Source organism: Macaca fascicularis, chromosome 7 (assembly GCF_037993035.2).
Source record: "Macaca fascicularis isolate 582-1 chromosome 7, T2T-MFA8v1.1".
NCBI classification, from domain to species: domain Eukaryota; kingdom Metazoa; phylum Chordata; class Mammalia; order Primates; family Cercopithecidae; genus Macaca; species Macaca fascicularis.
This window is the reverse complement of record NC_088381.1, coordinates 9121762-9148300: the sequence shown is the minus strand read 5'-3', so window position 1 is coordinate 9148300 and position 26539 is coordinate 9121762. Positions and strand designations below refer to the sequence as shown.

At 40.8% G+C, this 26539-nt stretch overlaps 1 protein-coding gene across 19 annotated transcripts in view; it reads left to right on the top strand.

Moving 5' to 3' along the window:
• Positions 1–26539, top strand: part of FMN1 (formin 1) — a 419977-nt gene that overhangs the window by 314460 nt on the left and 78978 nt on the right. For all 19 annotated transcript variants that reach the window (XM_073995420.1, XM_073995415.1, XM_073995421.1 and 16 more), the window contains one exon: positions 14760–14852. In XM_073995420.1, the coding sequence (XP_073851521.1) occupies positions 14760–14852 (93 nt within the window). The remainder of the gene's footprint in view (positions 1–14759; positions 14853–26539) is intronic.

Genomic DNA, 26539 nt, shown 5'->3' with positions numbered 1-26539 from the left:
AATACCGAGAATTCTAAAAAGGTTTTTCCTTTTTACCTAGAATTTCATTTCTTGTATCTTTCCTAAAGAAATGACCCTCAACCTGGAATAAGTTTGTATGGACACAGAGGTGACTGAAGCCTGACTCCCCATGGGAATAAGGTAGCAAGGATTTCACTGTCCAGCTACAGGAGAATTAAGTGCGCTGTGGCATGCCTTCCTGATGGAATTTTATATGGCTGTTGAACATGTCGGTGGAGTCTGTGAAATAACAGGAGAGTGTGTGCATATGTTAATAGAAAGAATCAAAGTACAAAAAAATTCTGTATCAAATGCAAGTAAGGCAACTCCCATAAAATGATGGAGGGGCAAGGACCGTGACACCGAGGCCCAGACCCTGAAAGAGAAAGTGTGCAAGTCTTAGATGGTGACTGTGTTCTGGTTGTGGTACCATGACTGATTTGGTTTTTCTCCTGTTTTAAAAATGTTTTTCAAATATCTTCGTGTGTATGTGTTACCTTCCTAATACTTTTTAGAAGTTGGTCACTGCTGTCCTCCCGAAGATGAGTTCCCTTCCCCTTCAGAGGCCTGGTACCTCCATGCCTGGGCTGCCCGCCTAGGACCCCCGCCACACAGCCCACCTAGATGTCAGAGCCTTGCAGGATGTGCCTTTTTCTTCCATGTTAACACAACTTTCCTACCTATTGCTTTTGAAATCCCCTACGTCCTAAACCAATCTTAGAAATAAATGTCTACTGAAGCATTAAATTGTTCTTGACAATGTTGAATACATGTGCAATTCTAATGAAATTTCTGGAGTTAGCATCTTTAGTTCCAGGGAAGGCTTCTCATGGTGGCGATTTTTGTGGAGACCAATGAAAGGGATGTTTTTGAATAAATGATTGAATCACTTAACACCCTATAAATCAAATCATGTCCAATCCATCTATATTTAGGCCTCGTCATGGGTAGGTGATTAATGAATACTTTTCATGCTAATGTCTCACAGACCAAGGCTGCGTCCGTAACCACATAATCATCACAGTGGAAATTCTGACTCAGCTGTGACGTTTGGTAGGAGGGACCATTGAATGGTGCTTTAGACAATTCCGTGCAAAGGCTGTAGTCAGTGGCCCAGCTTTGCACGTCTTTCCAAAAGTCCTAAAGCACGCTGGCATGTCCTCACTTGGCCCTGTCACTTCTGCTTAAATTTTTTCATGGAGAATACTCACTCCTGATCATGGGACATGAAGGTGAATTTGCCCCTGGGCGGCCTCCCTCAGTGGAGTGAATCAGAATCATGGGATTCCCCTGGACTCAAGTTTCCTGGTGGGTTTATTTTTACAGAACATTCCTCTGGAGAAAGAGGCACCCACGCTGTAAAGGGCTAGAGCTCTTCTGCACGTGATCAAAGTAGCCCTGGAGAATATCTTCTTGTATGGAATGATTTGTGTGACATGAGGGCTTTGAGAATTTTCTTGAAAAATTAAAGGAAGAATCTTTCTAAGGAGTCCTCCTACCATGAAAGGAAACTACCAAAAACGTCCCAGGCAGATAAGAACTAAATCCGTGTTAAAGTCACCAAGAAAACAACATTTCCGTGGCCTCATTTGATCTTTAGCACTTGACCAGGAACAGCAGAGCCATCTTTCTGGCTGGATTCCAGTGACTTCCCCATTTTGGCGTTCTTTCTGTAGCTTAACTTCTGAAAACAAGTGGCTACAGAATCTTTCTCCATTTTGCCCCACGCCTCTCCAAGCTGGCTATTTCCCTGCACCCCCAGCTCCCCTGGAACTGCTTTTGAGATTACAAGTGACCTCTGTGTCACTAGAATCAGTGTTACTTCTCTGTCTTCATCTCACTTGATCTTTCTGCACAGAGCTGACTGCTCTTTCTTTCCTGCAACACTGTTTTCCTCTCAGGTCATGTAACTCCAGACCTTCACTTTCCTACTGAGCAGCTCATTCTCCATTCATTGCTGGCCTCTCCTCCACTGTGCACATGCCCCAGGGTTTGTCCTGCAACCCTTTCTCTTCCTTGGCTATATTCTCCCCATGGCAGTTCATCTTTTGCTATCACTTTAAATACCAATTTTATACCAGTGACTTCCTGGCGTGTGTTTCTACTCCAGCCGTGAGTCCAAAACTGCAGACTTCTATATACACTTGAGTATCTAATTACCATTTCAAACTTAACATGCTCTAAATAACACCTTTGATTTTCCACCTCGAGCTTGCTCATGACTCCGGAGTAATCCCTTACTCTGATTACATCTCTAGTCAAATATCTTCACAGTGAGACTTTTCTTAACTACTTTAAGTAACATTGCAAGCCCCTCATGTCTGTGACACTTTTCCTAACCAGGCTGGTCACCAGCCTTCTCCATGTTCACCTCAGTGTGTAACCTGGGGTACCTTTGGGGCCCAGAAGCTTTTCTCCCCTACACACACTCTTTCCTTTACACCAAGATCTGAATGCAAAACACTCGTGATCTGAGGAGAGAGGCTCCCACAGCTCCAGACGTGCTACACCACTTAACTCATTCAAATGGCCCGGGCATTCTCATCCTGTGTTACTTTTATTCATGACATTTCCCCTTATACAGTTCTCTTTCCTCACTCTGGTTGAGGGCTGGCCTCCTCCTTGACCTTTGCAATTCAACTCGTAAGTTCTCTCTCCTGGAGAACCTTTCCTGGCTACTAACTCCGGGCCCAATCTGAAATACAGGCCTATACCCAGTGTTCCCTCACACCACACTATATCACAATTTGTTCATTTCCTTGTTTCTCATTGTTGCTAGACTGTGAATGTTTTTTGGAGGAGAAATGACCAATAGGTCTCATTAAATACTTGTCCCCAACATTCAGCTCAGGGGCATATAGCAGATACTTGGTAAGTATTTTGAATGTATGAGTATTTATGGAACCCATACAGGGATTTTTTTAAAAAACAATGTGTATCTCATATCTGAATGCGTGAATGTGAGAGAAAATGGCATGGTATTCAGTGTACTAGTGTTTCCTCTAGCCCCTGCATCCATCTACGTGTATTATACATATACAAATGAAGAGATATGTTTTTCACATGTCAGTGTATGTGCATATGTCTATGTCTACATGTACATACATGCAGTCATGTGTCACTTAACAACTGGGATACGTTCCGAGAAATATGTCATTAGGTGATATCATCATTGTATAAACATCACAGAGTGTACTTACACAAACATAGATGGTGTAGGTTACTGCGCACCTAAGCCATATGGTATAGCCTGTTGCTCCTAGGTTACAAACCTGCACAGCAGGTTTCTGTACTGTTACAGTCCCCAACGTTATTCATTAGAATACTAAATATAATTATAGTATATTACACTACTGGCTGTACTATACTGTAACTGTATTCAGTATTCTACTGGATATTGTAGGCAATTATAACACAATGGTAAGCATTTGTGTATCTAAACATATCTAAACAAAGGAAAGGTAATGCTTGCACTGCAGTGTTACAAAGGCTACAGCATCACTAGGCTATCAGAATTTTTCAGCTTTATTATAATTTTATGGCACAACTGTTTTATATGTGGTCCGTTATTGACAGAAGCATCATTATGAGGTACATGAGTGTACATATACTTCAGCCAAATTCTATCAAGACACTGATATCCATACTGCACATGTTTAAGTTTCTCCCCGTTAATTGGTAGTTGATTCATTTATTTAGCAAATACCCATTGAACATCTTTCACTAGATAGACATTATAGTAGATACTGGAGATTTAACCGTAAGAAAAATACAATTTCTCCCTAATGGAGGAGACAGTCAAATAATCATGAAAAAGGGAAAGGTATACAGTGCCATGACTTTGTAACAGAGGGCCTCTCATCACAGAATGGAAGGTGGAAAAGAAATCCTGATGAGACTTTTGAGCTGAGGGCGTAGTGATGACTAAGCCCTGACTAGGCCCTGGTTACTAGGAAGTGGAGGAGAATGGCACAGCAGGAGCACACCATAATGGTGGGAAGAAGTGAGCATGCTTGAGGAACGGAAAGAAGGGCCACTGTGGCAGGGAGAGCAGGGTGAGGCTGGGAAGGCGGGCGAGAAGTAGCGCACGTAGGGCCTTGCAGGCCAGCTTGAGGGACTGAAGACAGCCTCTCAAAGTAATAGAGGTGCCTGCAGGTTTAAGCAGGGGACTGGCATAATGAGATTTTATAAAGGTCGCTTTGACTCAGGTATGGAGAACAAATCAGAAAGAGGCAGGGCGGATGGGGGAAGAACAGTGAGGCTGAGACTACAGCAGCATGGTGGAGAGTAACGAATTCAAGAGTTCTGTAGGAGGTGAAACTGTGGGCTAGCCATGTAAACTTGGGAGACACATCCCAGATAGGGTTGCTGAAATGTTCACCTGGATAACATTGTCTAGACAGAAAGCATAGCGTGGGAGGAGGAGAAGCCTTATGCCAAACCCTAGAGAACTTGAACATTTAATGACTCCGTATAGGAAGATGAGGCTGCACAGGAAACAGGGCAGGCAGAAGTAGGAGGAAAGCCCACACTGGGGAACACAGAAGTTAAGGGACCAAGTGTTTTACTAAAGGAGAAGTAGTCAAGATGCGGAATCCTGCTGGGTTGTCAGCGAAGGAGATAGAAAATGAGGACACTGACCACAGGATGGGTTAATTAGTGACTTCAGAGTGCTTTCTCAGTGTCACAATGGGGAGGAAGTAGATTTCAATGGGTCATGAAACAAGAAATAGGAAAAAGTGACTATTGCAAATTTTCAAAGACAGACTGTAAAAAGGATTAGACTATAACTTGATTTGTTTATTAAACATAAATATTAGGAATGTCAGTGATTCAAAGCTTGTGAAGTTGCTGTTATTGTTTAGCTCTTCTTAGAAACTAAAAGAATAAAACCATGTACACTGTTATCTAGCCAGCCTTCCTACTGTTTGACTATTTTAAATAGCTCAAGAATATTTTGGCTAGCATTTTACTATTCAGTATACAAAATGCTTTTTTTGCATGTTTATTTAGTCCTCACAAGAGTTTATGTATCAAGAAACTAAGAGTCAGATATTAAATAACTTTTCCAGCCAAATAGAGTGTATGAAAAACTAAGATAGAATAAATGCAACTTTAAATCAAGAGTAGTTCAAAGAGGAAATTTTTCTAATGTACCAATTGTTGGTGTATATGTGTAAATATATATGTATAGATACACTCATATACATAGCTGTATACCACAATTAAGAATGTACCAAAGCTATTGTTTTAGTTTTCCAAAAGTTAGCACTTTTAAATGCTTTACTTGTATTTCTCTTATTAAGTTCAGTTATTTTTAGTAGGTATTTTATTTTATTTTATTTTATTTTATTTTTTTTGAGGTGGAGTTTCACTCTTGTTGCCCAAGCTGGAGTGCAATGGCACAATCTCAGCTCACCGCAACCTCCGCCTCCCAGGTTCAAGCAATTCTCCTGCCTCAGCCTCCCTAGTAGCTGGGATTACAGGTGTGCACCACCATGCCTGGCTAATTTTGTATTTTTAGTAGAGACAGGGTTTCTCCATGTTGGTCAGGCTGCTCTCAAACTCCCAACCTCAGGTGATCTGCCCGCCTCAGCCTCCCAAAGTGCTGGGATCACAGGCGTGAGCCGCCTCGCCCAGCCAGGTCTTTTAATAACATTTATTCCTACTTTTTGAAGATCAATTAATATGTTTAATTTCTCAATTATATGTGCATCTCAAACTCATTTCTCACTTCTGATTCCTAGTTTAGTAATATTGTAAGTAGTATAATGAAGACATAGTTGCACCTAAGATTTTTTAAATTATATACCTTAAATAAAAGAAGTACAGATGAGGCATTCTTCATTTATCTGTTCATTATAGTTCCAGTGTAAGGCTGACTATCTAATTAGCTTAGCTTTAGGCAGCTTTAGTAAGATGAAATCACATTCCACATAATTCACCCATTTAAAGTGTACAATCTGATGACTTTTGGTGTATTCACAAAGTTGTACAACCATTGCCACAATCAATTTTTTATATTACTCCAAAAGGAAAACTTTTCTCCCCTGCACCCTTAGCTGTCACCTGTCTCTCTCTCCCTCTTTCTCTCCTAGTCCTCAGCCACTGCTAGTCCCACTTTGTCTCTATAGATTTGCCTACTGGGACATTTCATGTAAGTAGAATCAGAGGATATGTGATCCCTTGTGATTGGCTTTTCTTACTTAGCATAATGTTTTCAACGTTCATCTGTGTTGTAGTATGTATTTGTACTTCGTTTGTTTTGATGGCCAAAGGTTTCATTCTGTGTATAAAGTATGTTTTATTTATCCATCTATCAGACAATGGATGGACATTTGGATTGTTTCTACTTCTTGGAATATACCAAAGCTCTATTCACTAAGTATAATGTTCTTACTAGCTTTTGAGGCATAGACACTGTGTATGTGTAGATATAAAAGGCACTCGTTTGTCTAAGTCCATGTATGTAGCTCTGTTATTCTGAGATAATATTCCGACCTGGGTTCCATGTGTCTAAAGCCTGTGTTTTAACTTCAATGGATAACTGGGAATTAGGAGTTTTTTGACCACTTTAAATATAGTGTCTTGCCTTTGGATGAATAGAGTCATTAGGAGGAAAAATTTGGATGTAATGTCAGGTGAATCCCCAAACCAAGGTTAAAGAAGGAGAATACCTTTGGTTACACATAGATTTTCCACACACGGGTCATCAATGCACAGTCTGATTTGAGCTGAGAAACGTGGGCTTTGAAGGGCCGTTTAGTAGAAAATGAGTCTAGCAGTCCCCTTCAAAATCTAACCTATGTCAGTGTCTCCTTGAATAGATTTTCCCTTTGCCCTCTCCCACTTATCCTCACCCTGTGATTTCTAGTAATACCACTCGCTGCTCTTTACCCTGCCAAGATTTAAAATACTCCTGCTATGTAGCATCAGACCTCAAGAACATGAAATATGTACCTTTTATTGCAGGCTTCTATCATTTGTTTTTGGCTTAAATCAACTTGAAATCTCCCTTTGTGTGGCCTTTTCTATATGGCCTTATAAAAAAGTATGTACAGTAGATAGCCACAAAATAGTACCTTCTCATTTGTGCCAAGCTTTAATAAGCAAATGAAAAAATAGCTAATATTTTATTAATTTTAAGTATGATTTTCCCCTTTCGTAGAAGTCCCTGAATTGCTGCCAGCCAAAATAAAATATTGCTGTTCTAATTTTAGTATTTTATTACATTGCATTTTATGTAATTCCTTAGTTTAAGGCCAATACCATCAGAAGAAAATTGTGCAAGTTATGCTAATATTGAGGTTCTGAGTTCTGAATTTGTTTTTACATTTGTTTTGATAAAAGTGTATTTGGGGTCAGAAAGCTAAAAGGGCATTTACTGTTTCTAACCACCTCCTCCCGCCCCACCACTGCCACCGTTGAACATGTGAAAAGCACCAGGAAGCACACTAGACGGCCCCATTCTTACTAAAGGGATTGAAGTAGAATAGATGAACATGGAGGGAAATAACTTGTAGGTTTGCCTGCAGCTCAAGTTACTAGAAACAATAATTACTATATGCCGTGCCCATGAGGAAATCTTAGTAGGTGACCCATTCACTATAATGTCTGAAGTCAGAGAATTTAGTCTGTTTCTCCCCAAAATCTGGTACAATTCATGGCAAATAGTAGGTGCTCGATAGGCATGTATTGAACTGATGGATTTATTTATTTATTTATTTATTTATTTATTTATTTATTTATTTTTATTTTATTTATTTTTTTTGAGACGGAGTCTCGCTGTGTCGCCCAGGCTGAGTGCAGTGGCTCGATCTCGGCTCACTGCAAGCTCCGCCTCCCGGGTTCATGCCATGCTCCTGCCTCAGCTTCCCGAGTAGCTGGGACTACAGGCACCCGCCACCACACCCGGCTAATTTTTTGTATTTTTAGTAGAGACAGGTTTTCACCGTGTTAGCCAGGATGATCTCCAGACCTCATGATCCGCCTGCCTCGGCCTCCCAAAGTGCTGGGATTACAGGTGTGAGCCACTGTGCCCGGCCTAATTGATGTATTTATTGAATGGATTCCTGTATGATAAACTTCTTAACCAAGCATTCTGGGCTTTTGATCTCTGATTTCAATTTGTATCTCTCATCTAAGCCTGTTGATATAATACAAAAATTCACTTTAGTCAAAAAATTCCATTTGTTGCTGCAACCATTTTCTATGGTGGTCCTTTGAGCAGGGAGCTTGTGGAAAGGACGTGGATCTTGTAAAAATGAGGAAGAGGCAGAACTGGCACAGGACTGTGGAAGGGTGGGGTAAGACTTAGGTAACCAGACAGGGAAGAAGAGAGAACTCTAGATTAGAAAAGCAGATGAGCTGATAAACCTTTCCTTGCCTCTAAAACTGTATTCTGACTTAACTAAGCCCACAGGGCCTTCAGCTCATATGAAAAGAAACAAGTTTCATATCTTTGTACCAATTGCCCACATACATTTGATTTATAAAGCAATTAAATGTATTTGATTTTTATGAATTATATCTGGGTCTTACTGCTACATTTTTCTAACCTACCTAGGCTTTTTAAGTGGCTTAATAAGCTTTATTCCCTTGTTCTTAGGGGTGAAAAACAAAAACCAGATAATTCTGACCTCAACAGCCTAATATCTGAAATCTTAAAATAGTCAAGGCCGTATCTTTCCTTACACTAAAATACTCCACAAGTGTTTAACAACTGTAAGGCAAAATATTCTCAATGTAGTCTCTGTTATTTCACTGTGTATTGGTTTTTAATATTTCATCTGTGTCTCACGATGATCACTTAGTAGCAACTAACTGCGGGAATTAATATATTTTTAATTGCCAAAAATTGTATAAAGAGAAAAGGAACAGAAAGAGAACCTGGGGTGACTTTGGCTTTTAACACTGCAGCTCCTGGCACAGCCTGTGCCTGAGGCAACCTTGGTCGTCTAGCAGTATCGTATGCGAGTCTTCTGGTTGGACAGTAAAGGACATTTGTGGATCTGCCCATGACCTCTCTCCTTTATGCACTGCCAGTTCCGGTGTCATCATTAATTAGCCTTCAGGTCTCGCGTTTGTCTGCTAGAAAGCATCTCAGATAAGCCACCTCAACAAATTGGAACAGGCAGGCTGCCTGGCGCTCCGGGGCACGCGGCTCTGTGGGGACTGTGGGAGGGCAGCCCTCTCCTTCGATCATGTGGGGAAGTTTGATTCTAACAGGGCACGTGGGAATCCCAGCCCGTGGGGTGCAGCGTGGACCTCGGAGCACAGCAGTGGAGCTGCTCGCGTTTGTACTGGTTTCAGTTTCTCATTTCAAAACCGCGAGGCTTGGAGGCCTGGGGGATTTATTTCCCATTTTGCTTCGTCTTTCCCCAAGGCTTTGCCTGCATTCTTCAGTGAATTCCACAATGGGTGGTGGAACTTCAGCACGGGAATGAAAATCATTATCCCCAAGTTCTAAACAGGAGATTTGCACTGTGGCACATTTCTGTAAATACGGTGCCCAGCATCTGTGGTGAATAATCCCCAGCCATGACTCTCTTGCTGTTCTGACTTTGACATGTTTCCCAACCAATTTCGCTAAATCATAAAAATAACAAATAATATTTATGAGCCTGCTTGCCTGTGCCAGGCATTCTGCAAATCACTGTGTATGTATTATGTTAATGACCATATCATGCCTATGTTGCGGGGGGTCCCCATTTCGCAGATGAGAAAAACAAGCCACGGCCTACCTGAGCCCTCATAGGTTTCGATCCAAGCACAAGCTCTTTACCACCCCCATGATATGGCCTCATAAAATTTAAGCAATTTGATGGGCACCACATGGGCTCTGTCACCACATCTAGCACGAAGGGAGAGCTGCAGTGATCAACCCTGTGAATTCAGGCAAAAGCGAAAGTATTGCTTTTGTAATTGGGGAAACAAGCTCTGCCTGCAGCTCTGCTTTCACCAGGGAGGAGCCAGGGAGGAGTAACCTTGAAGGAATTACTGTCAGGCCTTCGATTATGTCCTGTTAGTAAATTGCAGGCATGTTTTATCCTATGTTTATGGAAAACAATTCTATATAAATGAAATTGTTGGAGTTTGAATATAGTAGAGGGTTAATTAATTTTTTTTTTTTTTTTTTTGAGACGGAGTCTCGCTCTGTTGCCCAGGCTGGAGTGCAGTGGCCGGATCTCGGCTCACTGCAAGCTCTGTTTCCCAGGTTCACGCCATTCTCCTGCCTCAGCCTCCCAAGTAGCTGGGACTACAGGCGCCCGCCACCACACCCGGCTAATTTTTTTTTTTGTATTTTTAGTAGAGACGGGGTTTCACCGTGTTACCCAGGATGATCTCGATCTCCTGACCTCGCGATCCACCCGCCTCGGCCTCCCAAAGTGCTGGGATTACAGACGTGAGCCACCGCGCCCAGCCTAATTAAATAATTTAAGGAACTCTTCCCAATTTATATTGTGGGAAATTCTAGCCTTTCTTTAACTGTATTCTCAGAATCATAACTGGAAATAGGAAACTTTATGTGGCCACAGATGTTCATTAAGAAATGCCGATTCCTTAAAGCAGATGTCTTTCCTGTTTCCCCGCCTGCTTCGGAACTACCCAGTCGGGATAATCATCTCTGTTACCTTCCCCGCCTGCCTTCGGAACTACCCAGTCGGGATAATCATCTCTGTTACCTTCCCCGCCTGCTTCGGAACTACCCAGTCGGGATAATCATCTCTGTTACCTTCCCCGCCTGCCTTCGGAACTACCCAGTCGGGATAATCATCTCTGTTACCTTCCCCGCCTGCCTTCGGAACTACCCAGTCGGGATAATCATCTCTGTTACCTTCCCCGCCTGCCTTCGGAACTACCCAGTCGGGATAATCATCTCTGTTACCTTCCCCGCCTGCTTCGGAACTACCCAGTCGGGATAATCATCTCTGTTACCTTGCTTATGACTCATGGGGTGAGGTGGTGGACGTTTCTGGGGGTCTTTAAAATACTCTCAACCCTTTGAGATCATCTTGGGACACCTCACCGTGTTTGAGGAGTACAGAGACGGTGACCCCTTGGTGCACCGCCCTCCTGGAAAGCAGGGGAAGGAAGAGACGAGACAAGCAGTTCACACTGCATCTCTGGAAAGCCCACTTGGAGTCTGGGTCAACATTGCTAATATGTATGTATGTGTATTTTTTAGACAGGGTCTCACCCTGTGAGACTAGGCTGGAGGACAGCGGTGGGGTCATGGCTTATTGCAGTGTCGACCTCCCTGGGTTGAGGGGATCCTCCCACCTCTGCCTCCTGAATACCTGGGACCACAGGTGCACACCCCCATGCCCAGCCAATTTTTGTATTTTTTGTATAAACAAGGTTTCACCACTTTGGCCAAGCTTGTCTCAAATTCTTGGGCTCAAGCGATCCATCTGCCTTGGCTTCCCAAAGTGCTGGTATTAGAGGAGTGAGCCACTGTGCCAGGCCAACATTGCTAATTTTATTTAAACTTTCCTACACATGAGAATCTAGTTAAGATGAAGAAACCTTTTCCTTCATCTGCTTTTCCCTTTCTCCCTTTCTTCCCTTTCCTTGTTTCTTTTCTTCCTTTCCTTTTTCTTCCTTCCTTCCTCTCTTTCTCTCTCTCCCTTCCTTCCTTCCTTCCTTTCCTTTTTTCCCTTTTCCTTCCTTCGTTCCTCTTTTTCTTTCTCTTTCGTCTCTCTCTTTCTCTCTCTCTCTCTCCCTTCTTTCCTTTCTTCCTCCTTCCCTTCCCTTCCCTTTCCTTTCATTTCTTTTCCTTTACTATCCTTTTCTTTTCTTTCCTTCCTTCCTTTCATTCTTTCTTTCCTTTCTTGTCTGTCTGTCTCGGTCTATTGCCCAGCCAGAGTACAGTGGTATGACACTGCAGCCTCTGTCTCCTGGGCTGAAACAACCCTCCCACATCAGCCTTCCGTGTAGCTGAGTCTACAGGCATGCATCATCATGCCTGGCTAACTGAAAAAATTTTTTTGAAAGACAAGGCCTCACTGTGTTGCCAGACTGGTCTTGAACTCCTGGCCTCAAGTGATCCTCCCACCTAGGCCTCCCAAAGCACTGGGATTACAGGTGCGAACCACGACATTCAGCCAAGATAAGGAGATCTGATGCTGTGGCCAGATACATGGAGCTCTCTAGAGAAGTTTGGGAAGAAGTAAATGAATCCTGCACGATGACTTCTCAGGGATTAATTTATAGACTTTTACATAAATACATATAATTAAAGGTAAAACAAACACTATGCAGAAGGTAATAGAGATGTTTGAAAGATGCAAAAACATTGGATTGAAAAATGCTTTATGGCAATGTTGACATCTCAGAGAAGCTTTTCAGGATGAACAGGACTTTGTCAGATATCATTGAAAGTATGTATGGCATGAGAGCAGAGCAGAGAACCACATGAATGAAGACATGGAACTGGGAATGCCGAATAATATAAGTGGAACACATTGAACAGCTTTGGTTTGGTTAGTCAAATACATGTGGGAAATAGAGCTGAAATATGTCATAATAGAAAAGGCCTTAAATCCAAGGCTCCGAAGTTTGAATTTAATAGAATTCGCAATGAGAACCCATTAATAGTTTTATCTTCTTTTGTACCTTTCCCCCTTTGTTTTCAGGGGACAAGATTGCCTTATAATTTATAGAGACTAGAGAAAACTTAACAAGCTTCAAATTTAACTCTTGATCTCCTCTATCTCTTAAAAAAACATAATCCAACAAGATACTTCCCCACTATTCTCTATCTCAGAAATGGCACTTCCAGCAACCCATTGTTCACCCCTTTAGCCTTCCATCTGCTTCAACCCTTCCTTGACTGAATCAGCAAGACCTGTTTGTTACACCTGCAAAATGTACATCAGCTCTGTCCACTCTCTCGCTCCTTGGATACCACTCTAACACAAAGTGTCCTATTTTGAGAAAAGAATGGTAGTGGGAAGGACATACTTATAGTTTGGCCACAGATCCATCTACTTCAAAAGAGGTGAAGGGTAATCTCATAATAGCAGAGAAGTTATAAAGTAGCTATTGCAGAGAGGACAAAAAAGCTTACAAAGAAAGGAAAAAACGTGGGAAAAATGAGTGTCTTACATGATTATTTGACTGGATTTACAGAATTTGTTCTAGTTGTTTCAAGGTAAGATTTGTATTTTTTCAGTAAGTCATTTTAAAAATTAGTCTTTGCATCCCAATGGACGGGATTTCCTAGATAGCCTTGGAATGGTTGTCGGAATAGCTAATAGCAGATATTCTAGATAGCTCTATAAAAACTCTTACAAAGAAACAATGTCAATAGATAGAGCCTGAATTTAGGTACCCTGTCCTGTGATCTAGCATCCCTGTGTCATGAGAAATCCCTAGATACCTCTGAGAATGTAGGTGATTCTGACCTTGACTCAGAAAATGACAAAGGGTCCCCTCAAATTGTGCTTTCATTTTCAGCACCATTTTATAGGCCCCAGAGTTGTCTAGGATTTCTGCAATCTAGTTGGCAATATTGCACATGGAAAGTGTCAGATAACTAATTTCATCGAACATTTAAGTGGTGTCTTTTGCATTTTCTGTATTTCTGAACTGACATGTTTATTGCTTTGTCTGCAGTATATGTTCTGAGATGCTAGTTTTAAATATGCCAAATTATTGGATGGGAATTTCCCAATGTAAATAAAGATTTCCTTCCCAACCTCCTTCTTCCAAAATGCCTTACCTGTGTGTTTATAAATTCCTCCAAGATCTGTAGTATATGTCTCTCTATTTTGTGAACCTGGTGGCATGATATCTTTATGGTGAAAATCCAGTGCTTTATTAATAGGCTTTTGGACAAGAACATACCTAATTTCCAGCCATAGTCAACAGATGAAAGTGATCATGACTCAGCTCTAGCTTTGTAGAAATGAAACCTTTCTTTTCCCAGTGCATGCTGTAACTGGCACAAACACATAGGAACCTTCGGGAGATGCCTCTTGCCTGGGTTAACTGTCTTTTGTGATGGTGAACTATGAATACTGTAGTTTCCATGTAGCCAAATCATAACTATCCAATAAGGTAGAGATCATTTTTAAAAAGTCAAGTCACCTCAGACTTGATTATCAAACAGTACTCTACTACAAATTTTAGATTGTCTATCTGAAGTAAATTATATAAAATTATTTCCCATGTGTTAGTAGAGGATTAAAAGGAAGGATAGGTGAATGGGAAGCATGAAGAACAGGCAGGGTCCTCCCCAACCTGGGCTTAGTTCTCATGTTGGGATGCGTGTGTCACCCTGGCCAATCACTAGGTTGGTATCTAGACAACTTGGATGCCTGAGAATTTCTGCAATGTCTTTTTCACGTTCTACTTTTGGAGTATGAATCTGAAGAGGGCTGGGGCCTTTAATTTCATGAGACTAATCCTCGAGTAGTTTTTGCCTCTCTTCATCTTTGGGAGAACACAAGCAGAATACTTTACCTATCCCAAGTCAGAGACTTTTCTGGATCTCTAGAAGAAAAATGGAAGGATTATACATTGCCCTGTTCCTCAAGAGTGGTGTAGAATGAACTAATTATTTTTGTTGGTTTGCTTATTATTTCTGGTTTTTCTTCCCCTCCCCCGCTCCAACCCTGGAATTTGGACAAGCGGTAATTGACAAGGAATGTGCACAACTGATACTCAAGTGCATAGCACAGTGCCTGGTCCATAGCAGGAGCTCAGCAAATACGTGTTCCTGAGTAAGTCTAATTCTAAATTTCTCTTCGCAGCAAGTGAGAAACAGATGGTGGTGGTGTGCAAGGAGTCCCCAAAGGAGTATCTCCAGCCTTTCAAGGACAAACTAGAGGAGTTCTTCCAAAAAGGTAGGAAGCTTTGTCAGCAGCATATACACGCGGCCCTGAAACATCCTTCATTTCATGAATCTTTTCTCTGAGGCCCATGGCCCCTTGCATCCTGGCTGACCACAGGCAGCTCTGGTGATTTCATTAGCCCATCTCTCCATGGTGGTTACATACTCACAGTAAAGTTGTCCTATAGCTTTTATGTCATCTTTCAAATCCATTTTAATATTTTAAATTCTTGAATGTTACTCTGGCTTTTGTAAATTCTCTGAGGACAAACTTTTTTTGTCTTTTCCTGGAGCTCAAGGAATTGCTCAGCCCACGTTCACCAACAAACGACATACATGTAAGGCAGGTGCAGTTATGCGTTTCATATTTGTGGTCAAGCTGGACAGGTAGATGGTGATCACCCTCCTGGTTTTATGAGTGTAGCAAGTTGGAAACTTGTGTTATATTTTCCATTCCTTTTCAGATAGGAAAATTAGGGCCAAATGAATGTCACCCATCAATCACTTGCTACCTATCAGCCCTCTGGGGTTGATCAGTAGAAGTGATATGCATGAGACTCCACACCTTCTTTGAAATCTTAACAGATTTCCTTCCTTTACAGTTTTGGCATGCGTAGGGAACTTCTGTTGATCAGGGTTAGTGAACATGGAAGTAGCACGTCTTTTAGATAATTCCTGTTCTAATTTCTCAAATTTAACTTAAGATGTAAAACAAAAATAAGTGTGGGCTTGTTGAAGACAGCTTATTTCCTTGCTGGAAAGCTAGAGGAAACACACATAGGAGCCTTGAGGATATCTCCACATGCTCTTTCTATTACTGAGTAAGGCCACATGTTACCACACCATCAACAAAAGACTGTTAAGCAGGGTGAATGCATAAAGTGTGGCCAAACCAGCTTGAGAATCGGCAGGGAAATTCTCAGTCTATGAGTCAGAGGAACTCCATTCCAGCTGCTGCTCCCTTGGTGCAGAAACCATTGCTCCCTTGTCCATGATGAAAGGTTGTCTGTATTGAAGTAGAAGAAGTCAGATTTCTCTCTCAGCCATTACAGAACCTCATATATGATGGAAGAAATGCTGTCAGGCAAAGAACCATCTTGAGAGCAAAGATACCAATACTTGTGTGCTGTGTGACTGTAGGAGATGGGTTTTATAAGTGACTTATCAAAAAATGCATTGCTATGTAATTATACTGTGTAAATATAACCTAAGTAGCCTGAAGAAAAGCATAAAATACTTCCCTTTGCTGACCCCAGTTAATAGTGTCTGCTTTTTACATATGTAGAATTAACTTGAAATGAGGCTCATGTGTACTTGGATTCCATCTTTATTTGTAATTGCTATTCTATTTCTAGAAAATTTTGCCATATGTATGTCAGGATACTATCTGCCTGCATGCTGTGACGCCCTTAGAATCCTGCCTCTGCAAAGCAGCTAGCTTATATCGTGAATTTTATTTTTTTTTGTTGAAAAGACATAAATATGATTAGATTTAAAACCTTGAGAATCTTCTTTGGTACCTTGGAAAAGGAATTTGCAAATCCCCTTTTGGGATAATGTGTTAACCTCTTCTCTACTAGGGCTCCCAAGACAACTCTGGTCTATTCAGAGAAAGGGAATTTATATGAGGGAAACTGGATCTTATGTCAGGGAAGTACGGGTATGGCCATAGTAAGCTGTTCTAAGAAAGTCCTAGAACAGTGGTTCTCAACTCTCTTGCGTATTAGAATCACTTGGGAGATTTTTGACAATCTTGATAACCAGGCCCAACTCTAGACCCATCATCAGCGTCTCTCAGGGTGGGACCAGGCATCAGATTTTCCTTTTTTTTTTTTAACTCTCCAGGTAATTCCAATGTGGAACCCAGATTGACAGCCAATACTGTCCAACTTACTTCACTTTTTAATGTGTATTCAAAGATTTATTCTGAGCCTGCTATATGTTAGGCTCTATGATAGAGACCGAGAGTACTAAGATTAATTGTATACCCCTACACCCTGTCCCGGAGTATGTTAGTGGGAAAAGATCTATAGTTGAATACAATCAGCTCCTTTTTTTTTTTTTTTTTTGAGATGGAGTTTTGCTCTTATTGACCAGGCTGGAGTGCAATGGTGTGATCTCGGCTCACTGCAGCCTCCTCCTCCAGGGTTCAAGCGATTCTCCTGCCTCAGCCTCCCAAGTAGCTGGGATTACAGGGTGCCCACCAGAACGCCTGACTAATTTTTGTATTTTTAGTAGAGATGGAGTTTCACTATGTTGGCCAGGCTGGTCTTGAACTCCTGACCTCAGACAGTCCACCTGCCTCAGCCTCCCAAAGTGCTGGGATAACAGGCGTGAGCCACCGAGCCCAGCCAGTCATCTCCTCTTCAACCAACAGATGAGGTAAAAGTGACATTAGGAATAACATCAAATCATGCTTAAAACAAAACCACCCAAAACAAGACATAAATTGAATGTGAAGGAAACATTACCATTCTATTTAAAAATTTAAGAATATAAAAATATATATACTGTTATAGGAATCTTAAACATTCCCAATATTGTATGGTAGAAAAGTCTACTGTTGAAATAGCTTGTTATGATTGTTTCATTACTTAACTCATTTTGTCAAAAAAACAGTCTAGACTTGTGCTGTTCGATGTGGCAGACATTAGCCACATGTGGCTTTTGAGCAGCTGAAATGTGGCTAATCCAAACTGAGATGTCTTATAAGGGTAAAACACACATGGGGTTTTAAAGACTCGGCAGAAAACACATGTAAAATATTTTATTGCTGATTTTTTTATACTGATTGCATGGTAAACTGATAACATTTTAGATATGTTAAATAAATAAAGCATGATTATTCATTTATAGGTAAGTTAATAAGTATGTTAATAACCTGACAAAATATATTAGCTAAATTATATTTCTTCTGCTTTTTGAGTGTGGCTACTAGAAAATCTAAATTATATTTGTGGTTCACATTATATTTCTCTCGGAAGGTGCTAGTCTGGAGGCATGTTCCATAGGCTTTCCTCAACTCATTCCTACACTCTCTTCTCACTTTCGCTCTACCTTCTCAGCTTGAATCCTAAGTTATTGGAATGTAGAATTTGACAAGCTAGCCCCCTGTCCACTCTGGGCCTGGCCCTTGTTTGGCTCTCAAGTGGTGCTACTTAACCAAAGGAGGTAACAGCATGCTACTTGATCAGGCTATTACCTCTGCGGTTCTGAAATGTATGGTTTAGGGCCTGTGGTTAAGAAATACATTATCGTTCACAGCAATATGCTATGATGTAGGGGCTGGGGTTTTGCCAAATTGCAGTATATACAAATGGAATATCGCCTCGCTGCTGTTTGGAGTTCCAAATAGTAGTTCCTTTATTACGTAGATATTTCACTGATTCATAGAAAATGTAGATTTTCCATTTGCCACAAATATGCACTATTCACCATGGATAATCCAACTTCTATGACAGTTGTCATACAGTTTAAGTATAGTATTTCATCTAATATGCTATTTATTGTGAGAAATACCATTATTCCATGTACTACTAAGAAAGATAAATTGCTGCCATAAGCCACAGCATGTAGATTCTTAAGATGTACCCCAATATCAGAGGCTCTAAAATACGAAAATTCTATCAATTTTGGAGTTGGTGTAATGTGGTACTGTAATTAGGCATATAGAATCAGAGAGGAAGAATGCCCAACACTTTTAGGTAAGACTTTCAGCAAAGGAGATATTTTTGTTCAGACTTGAAAAAGAGCAAAATAATAACGATGACAATGATGTTAACATTTACTGAGTGCCTCTATCTGCTAGATACCATGGGGAACAAATCGCCTTTTTACTTAGTCACCATGACAGTCCTTTGAAGTGAGTACTGTTACCGCCCTGCTATACAGATGAGGAAATTGAGGATTAGAAATTCTCAGCAGACAGGCTACAAAGGGCATTCCAGGCAGAGGAAAACACTGCAAGTCTCAGAAGGATGAAAGACATGATGTGTTTGGAAAATGGCAAGCGACTTGGTGTGGCTAGATCACAAGGCATATGAGAAGAACCCAAGACCAAAAAGGAGATAAGAGTCACAATATGACTTGCTAAAGAATCTGAACTTTATCTGACAGGCAGCAGATAATATTGGAAAATAATGTGTACAGGAGTGACATGATCATGTTGGATTTGTTTGTATTGTTTTGGTTTGTGCAGGTTTTTTGTGGGGTATATCACTGCTTTTTGTTGTTGCTGAGAAATATAACTAACAGTAATATGCAAAAAGGTTGAACAAATAACAGACTAATGCCATTGCAAAAGCAATGGCAAAGCCGAGGTGGGAGGATCACTTGAGGCCAGGAGTTGGAAACCAGCCTGGGCAACAGAGTGAGACCCCATCTCTACAAAAATTAGTTGGAAGTGGTGGCACCTGTAGCCTCAGCTACTTGGGAGGCTGAGGTGGGAGGATTGCTTGAGCCCAAAAGTTCAAGGCTACAGTGACTATGATTACACTACTGTGCTCCAGCCTTAGCAAGAGAGCAAGACGCTGTCTCTAAAACAAAACAAAGCAATGGCAGTAAAAATAAGAAGGAAAAGACATAATTATAAACAGTAAAGGGCTGTTTTAGGCATTATAGGACAGGATAATAAATTGGATGTACAAAATGAAACAGAGGAGAATAGGGTAACTCCTTTTTCTTGCTTGGATAACTGGCTGGATACTGGTAAGGAAGACTAGATTTGAGATGGAAGACAGTGAGGTCGACGTTAGAGATGTTAACTTTGCACATATGAGACACGCAGGTAGAGATTCTGGGCTCATGGGAGACAGCTAGATGAGACTCTAAAGGTAGCAGTTCAAGTCATAGGAATGAATGAGATAGCCCGAAGAGAAGGGTGTAGAATGAGACAATACGTGAAGTATCAGAGTATCTGAGCACAGGGTATCATATAATAAATGTAACTGAGAAAAGATGCTCTGTACTTCCATGGCACAGCTTATACAGAGCATTTTGCAAGGAAGTGAATTCTCTATTAGGAGTCTTATCACTCATAAAGTTTTAAGCAATTGTATTCTTTATGCCTGAGAAATCACATGCATTGTGACTCAGGATTATTTTTACATCAGCTGCAGTTCAGCTCTAAGAATCATGATGATTTAATTTTTCTTCTGTAAATCATATCCTGTTGCCACACTCAAATGGAGATGATGCATTTATCCTTATGTCTTCTATCATTCTTCCCTTCTCAGAATGCCCTTATATAGTGTTATTTGACAAAACTGTGGTACATTTTCTTAATGAATTTCATTTTCGGAGAAGAATTGAGTGTAATTTTAATGGCACCACTTGGCGGGGTTGCAAACTCCATGATATCCATGCCTTTTTTCTTACGTGTCTTTTTTCTTTTCTACACTAGGCTCTTGTTGAAGCTGGTTTATGGCTCAGTTCAGAATAACCTTGTGCAGGCATTTTGTGAGCTCCTGCTTTCCCACCCTCAGATCAAACGTGGTCATAATGATATGGCCTTCAAAAATGTGATGCTCACATTAAAAGTCCCCATAAACATGGCAGGGATCCTATAATTAAAAGAAGGCGCAGAGCAACTGATTAGATCCCAGGTATAGATCTTGTAGGTGGTCTTTTCATGCTGTTAAATTGGTCATTTGTATTTATAGCTTTGGCAGGGAGGGCTGGAACCTAAACTGGCTCTAATCCCAGCACTCTCCCACACTTAGCCTTATCTCATTCTCCATTAATTTCATTTGGCATCCATGAACGGAGCCAAATTCTAAATGATTCTGCCTGAACCATTCTAGCTCTAGTCTGTGAAACTATTTTCTGAGTTTCTTTGACCAACTGAGATTAGAGATACTCTTTTTTGTTTGTTTGTTTGTTTGTTTGTTTGAGACGGAGTCTCGCTCTGTCGCCCAGGCTGTAGTGCAGTGGCCCGATCTCGGCTCACTGCAAGCTCCGCCTCCTGGGTTCCTGCCATTCGCCTGCCTCAGCCTTCGGAGTAGCTGGGACTACAGGCGACCGCCACCACGCCCGGCTAGATTAGAGATATTCTTAATATCAAAAATAGTTTTATTTTACCTGTGTAACAAACCTTCACATGTACCCCCAAACCTAAAATAAAAGTTAAAAAAAAATCTGTTTTCTAGTAAAAAATAGATAAATTTACCGGACTTCAGTAAACAAAAGCAATAATTCTGATTTTCTGCATTGAATGCAAAAGGAATTCTATAAACAGATGAGTATTCCATGACAGCTGGGACTGTGTCTGTTTTGTCCTGTTCACTTACTTGTCCCAACATAATATAGGCTCAGCCTGTCCCATGATAGGTGTTAATAAGTATTTGTTGAATTTATGAACAAACAACTTAAATTGTGTGAAGTACCTGGAGGCTACTTTTTCCCCTCCTTGGGTTTTCTGTTTAAATCCTTTGCGAATTGCTGAATCATCCCAGAATCTGGAGAGGTACATTTTTGGTCAATAGTACATTTCTGTGATCAGACCTCCTGGATATAGAATCATCTTTCTATGTTGGGCATATGCATATAATCTATTCTTAGTAAATACTTGGGTCAGATTAGATTGACAAAGGCCATACTTAAATCTCTAAGTTGCAAAATAAGAGCAGGTTATTATGTAATTTCTTCACTTCAACCACCAGAAATGTAGAAACAAAACTATCTGAATCACCATATTCAACCACTAAGGTTACAGAGATCAGGAAAGGTCAGTAATCTGAGCAGTGTAACCTGTGAGGGAAATAATTCTGCCATTCTTTACAAAGCTTGTGGAAAGAAGAAATATGGCTGGAGAACATGCACTCTGCATGAGCCAAAATGGGTTCTTGTATACCCCACTGCTACTCAAGAAAATACCAACAGTCGTGGTTCCAAAGATCATCACATGGCCAAGAATTAAGATAATCTCTTGTGACTTCCGGATCACTTAAGTAACAGAGCAGTAATCCATGGAAGATGAAGAAAGCTATTTGACTAGGTGCAGTGGCTCAGGCCTGTAATCCCTGCACTCTGAGAGGCCAAGGCGGGCGGATCACCTGAGGTCAGGAGTTCGAAACCAGCCTGGCCAACATGACAAAACCCCATCTCTACTAAAAATACAAAAATTAGCCGGCCATGGTGGTGTGCACCTGGAATCCCAGCTGCTCTGGAGGCTGAGACAGGAGAATTGCTTGAACCCGGGAAGCAGAAGTTGCAGTGAGCCAGGATCATACCACTGCACTCCAGCCTGGGCCAGAGTGAGACTCCTCCAAAAAAAAGAAAGCTATTTTATCAGAGATCTATTAAGTAGGCTTTTATCTAAAAGGGCTAGAGAGGATTTTTTTTCCCCAGAAATTCCTGCAAAGAGCTTATGGTTTCCCCCTGAAGTCAGTTTCTAATGACCATCCAGTAATGGAGTTGTTAAATTATGGTATTTCCATACAATGGAATACTAAGCATCTGTTTTTTAAAAAGAAAGTCTATATGTATTGACCTGGAAGGATCCCTAATGTATATGTTTAAGTGGATAAAAGCAAGGGTCAGAAGAGTAGTTATGTTATTATTAGGTATATTATTTTATCATTCAGATAAAGATGAAGCAAAAAATGAATGCTACCTAACAGTGAGAAAAAATAAGAACTAACCTAAGATTGACCGGGCGCGGTGGCTCACGCGTGTAATCCCAGCACTTTGGGAGGCTGAGGCAGGCGGATCATGAGGTCAGGAGATCGAGAACACCCTGACTAACACGGTGAAACCCAGTGTCTACTAAAAATAAAATTTTAAAAAAATTAGCTGGGTGTGGTGGCGAGCGCCTGTAGTCCCGACTACTTGGGAGGCTGAGGCAGGAGAATGATGTGAACCTGGGAGTCAGAGCTTGCAGTGAGCCGAGATCACACCACTGCACTCCAGCCTAGGCAACAGAGCAAGACTCCGTCTAAAAAAAAAAAAACTAACCTAAGACGGATATTCAGCTGGTCCTCACCATAACACCCATACAGATTGCGTGTTCTGCTAGTTAGTACCTAAGTTATTATTAAATATTTAGACCATTACCCCTAAAACTTATCAGACAGGTTCATTGCTGCAGCAGGTAGAAAATAGGCAAATGAGGTTCATAGGTGTATGCAGATTTTTCATAAATTTGGGGGTTTTAACCAATGAATACCTCTTAAATATTAAACAAAAATTTTTTTTGAACAACTAACTTTCTATAGTACTTTGCACTTCACATTTTTCCTCCAAGATTTTGCTTCCTATTCATTGCTTCCCCGTTATTATGCCAACTGGGGTCCCTTAGCCACCCGAACCTAGAATTGGAAACCAAATGGTCTTACTCACAGCCTCATTACTTTCATTGGGTGCTGGACTGGACAACTTAAAAGGAAATCTGAAGGTCCCTTATGGAGCCAGATCTATGAGCTAGTACCTTGGTTTCTTCCCTGTGGCTCCCTTCTTTAACATCACTCTGGATAGCGCTATCCAATGGAATCCTCCCAGTCAATGAGAAAATACAAGGAAATGTTTAAACGCATTGAGAGCTCAAGACAGTCCAGTCACACACACACACACATGCACACACACACACATGCACACACATGAATCTGCTGGAGCCCCAAAGTTCTTTCTCCTTGACTTGGATTGACTTCACTTATTTTGCTCATGGGTCCATCATCACTTCAGTTTCAGGTATCACACTTTCGTGATGTTATTAGGTATGTAACATGAACCCTAATTCACATTATGGTCAAGAAGAGGCCCCCAATATGTAGGGTGTTTTACGTATTCCTCATCTTTTTCTTCTTATTGCTGTAATCCTGTCCTTTGTTTCATTTGGGCTCTTGATTACACGGGTGCTTCAATGTACACTTTTATGAATATACCAAAGTGAGAGAGTAAAGATCTTCCCTCAGATTACCCTGACACAGACCATCCTTTAAACCTAATCACAAACATAGAAGCAAATCTCAGTCATTTATATCTTGGGATCATTGTCAGGATCTGACCTCTTCCATGGGTATTTGCATTTTAGGCCTTAACTCTAATTTTTTTAAGAGTTTGTCTCCTGTTTTTCTGGAACTCCTGACCTCAAGTGATCCACCCACCCCAGCCTCCCAAAGTGCTGGGATTACAGGTGTGAGCCACCACGCCCAGCCTTGTCTCCTGTTTTTAAACACTGTGTCAGAATGACATGCAAGTAGAAGAGAGATGGTAGTGGTTGTGTTTGGAGATATTATTTGTCAGATAAGTATCATTAACTCTTACAGTGTCTTTCCTAGAGCAGCAGCAGCATTTACACACACACACACACACACATAGACACACACACCGACACACTCACCTACATCTTTCCAACCTTATGGAACCAGATTATTTGCTTGCTTTGGTAGAACAGGGGACTGTACCTTAAACTGATTTTTACGACTCCGAGCAAGGCCCTTACCCGTGTAAGAATGAAAGTGTTACTAAGGACGACCTCATGCTGGTGTTCTTGGGTAATCTCTTCATTTCCCTTTCATCATGGCAGAATCCAAGATAGTCTGATGAGACTCTGGAGCTGCAGTTGCATTAACCTCTTTCTGATGACTGGAAATGTCCCCACGTAGAAGAAGGGGATGGAGCCAAGTCAGTAAGGCTCTTTCTTTCTATGTATAGACCTTGTTGTCCACTTGTAAATTCACGCTTTTCACATTTCATTAGTTTGTTTTGGAAGAACTAGGAGGAGACTAAGTTGTGTTTCCCTAAAGAAGAGTTTTAGTAACCTCTGAAGTCTTAGTCATGATACTGAGCCATGTTCTGATTATCTCTTACTATCGTGACTACATATATACTTTTTGCTTTAAAAAGGGTTTTTAAATATAAATATCTGTTTTATTTTCTTTAAGCAATACTTTTTCCTTTTTTTAAAATTTTACTTTAAATTCTGGGATACATATGCAGAATAAGCAGGTTTGTTACATAGGGATCCGTGTGCCGTGGTGGTTTGCTGCACCTATCAACCCGTCATCTAGGTTTTAAGCCCCGCATGCGTTAGGTATTTGTCCTAATGTTCTCCCTCCCCTTGCCTCCCATCCCCCAACAGGCCTCAGTGTGTGATGTTCCCCTCCCTGTGTCCATGTGTTGTCATTGTTCAACTCCCACTTATGGGTGAGAACAAGCAGTGTTTGATTTTCTGTTCCTGTGTTAGTTTGCTGAGGATGATGGTTTCCAGCTTCATCCATGTCCCTGCCAAGGACATGAACTCATCCTTGTTTGTGGCTGCATACTATTCCATGGTGTATATGTGCCACATTTTCTTTATCCAATCTGTCATCAGTGGGCATTTGGGTTGGTTCCAAGTCTTTGCTATTGTAAATAGTGCTGCAGTAAACGTATGTGTGCATGCGTCTTTATAGCAGAATGATTTATAATCCTTTGGGTGTATACTTAATAATGGGATTGCTGGGTCAAATGGTATTTCTGGTTCTAGATCCTTGAGGAATTGCCACTGTCTTTCACAATGGTTGAACTAATTTACATTCCCACCAACAGTGTAAAAGTTTTCCTATTTCTCCACATCCCCACCAGCACCTATTTTTTCTTGACCTTTTAATCGCCATTCTGACTAGTGGGAGATGGTATCTCATTGTGGTTTTGATTTGCATTTCTCTAATGATCAGTGATGTTGAACTTGTTTTCATATTTGTTGGTCACATAAATGTCTTCTTTTGAGAATTGTCTGTTCATCTCCTTTGCCCACTTTTTGATGGTGTTGTTTGTTTCTTGTAAATTTGTTTAAGTTCCTTGTAGATGCTGGATACTAGGCCTCTGTCATATGGGTAGATTGCAAAAATTTTCTCCCATTCTGTAGGTTGCGTGTTCACTCTGATACTAGTTTCTTTTGTTGTGCAGAAGCTGTTTAGTTTAATTAGATTAAGCAATACTTTTTTCTACATACATACAACTTTCGTTATTTTAGTAAGAATACTTAGCATGAATTCTACCATGTTAACAAATTCTTAAGTGTGCAATACAGTCTTTGTAACGATAGGCACAATAAAACGTTGTGTTTTTAAGTGTTCTGAATGTAGGGAGAGAGCTTTGTGCTTGAAGTCAGAAGACCTAGGTTTGAACACTGGGTTCATCACTTAACCTTTCTGTGTGATTTTGCAAAGGATTTTAAGTTCTGGGGGCCTTTTTTTTCTTGTCTGTAAAATGGGAATAGTAATAAATATCTAGTACACAGTGTCATTACGAAGATGAAATTAGATAACATAGGAAACCACCATATAAACTGTAAAGCTTTAATAAATACAATATGTTATGTTTGAGGCGTTCTTATTATCCCACTTTGACCCTCTGTGGGAAACACCCATATACTGAAAATTTTCCTCCTGAATCTTTAGTGCTGGTGTGTGGAGGGGAGGATTGGGGAGCATACTACTTGACTTGAACAGGTGCGTAGCACTTCATTTAATTTTGCAGCAATCCTTTGAAACTGATTTTTTTTCATTCCTAACTTTCCAGATAAGAAAACTGAATCTGAGGGACTTGGTAACTTCCTCAAGGTCAGGGTGAGCTCAATCCCAGCGTTATTACTGTGCCATGCTACTAACTTAGAGAACCACTTAGTTTATCTGAGTCCCAGGACCCAATGGGTATATAGAAATAAGCATTTTTGTTTCACCATCTAAAGGAGGAAAGTATCAAAATAGCAGATTTGCC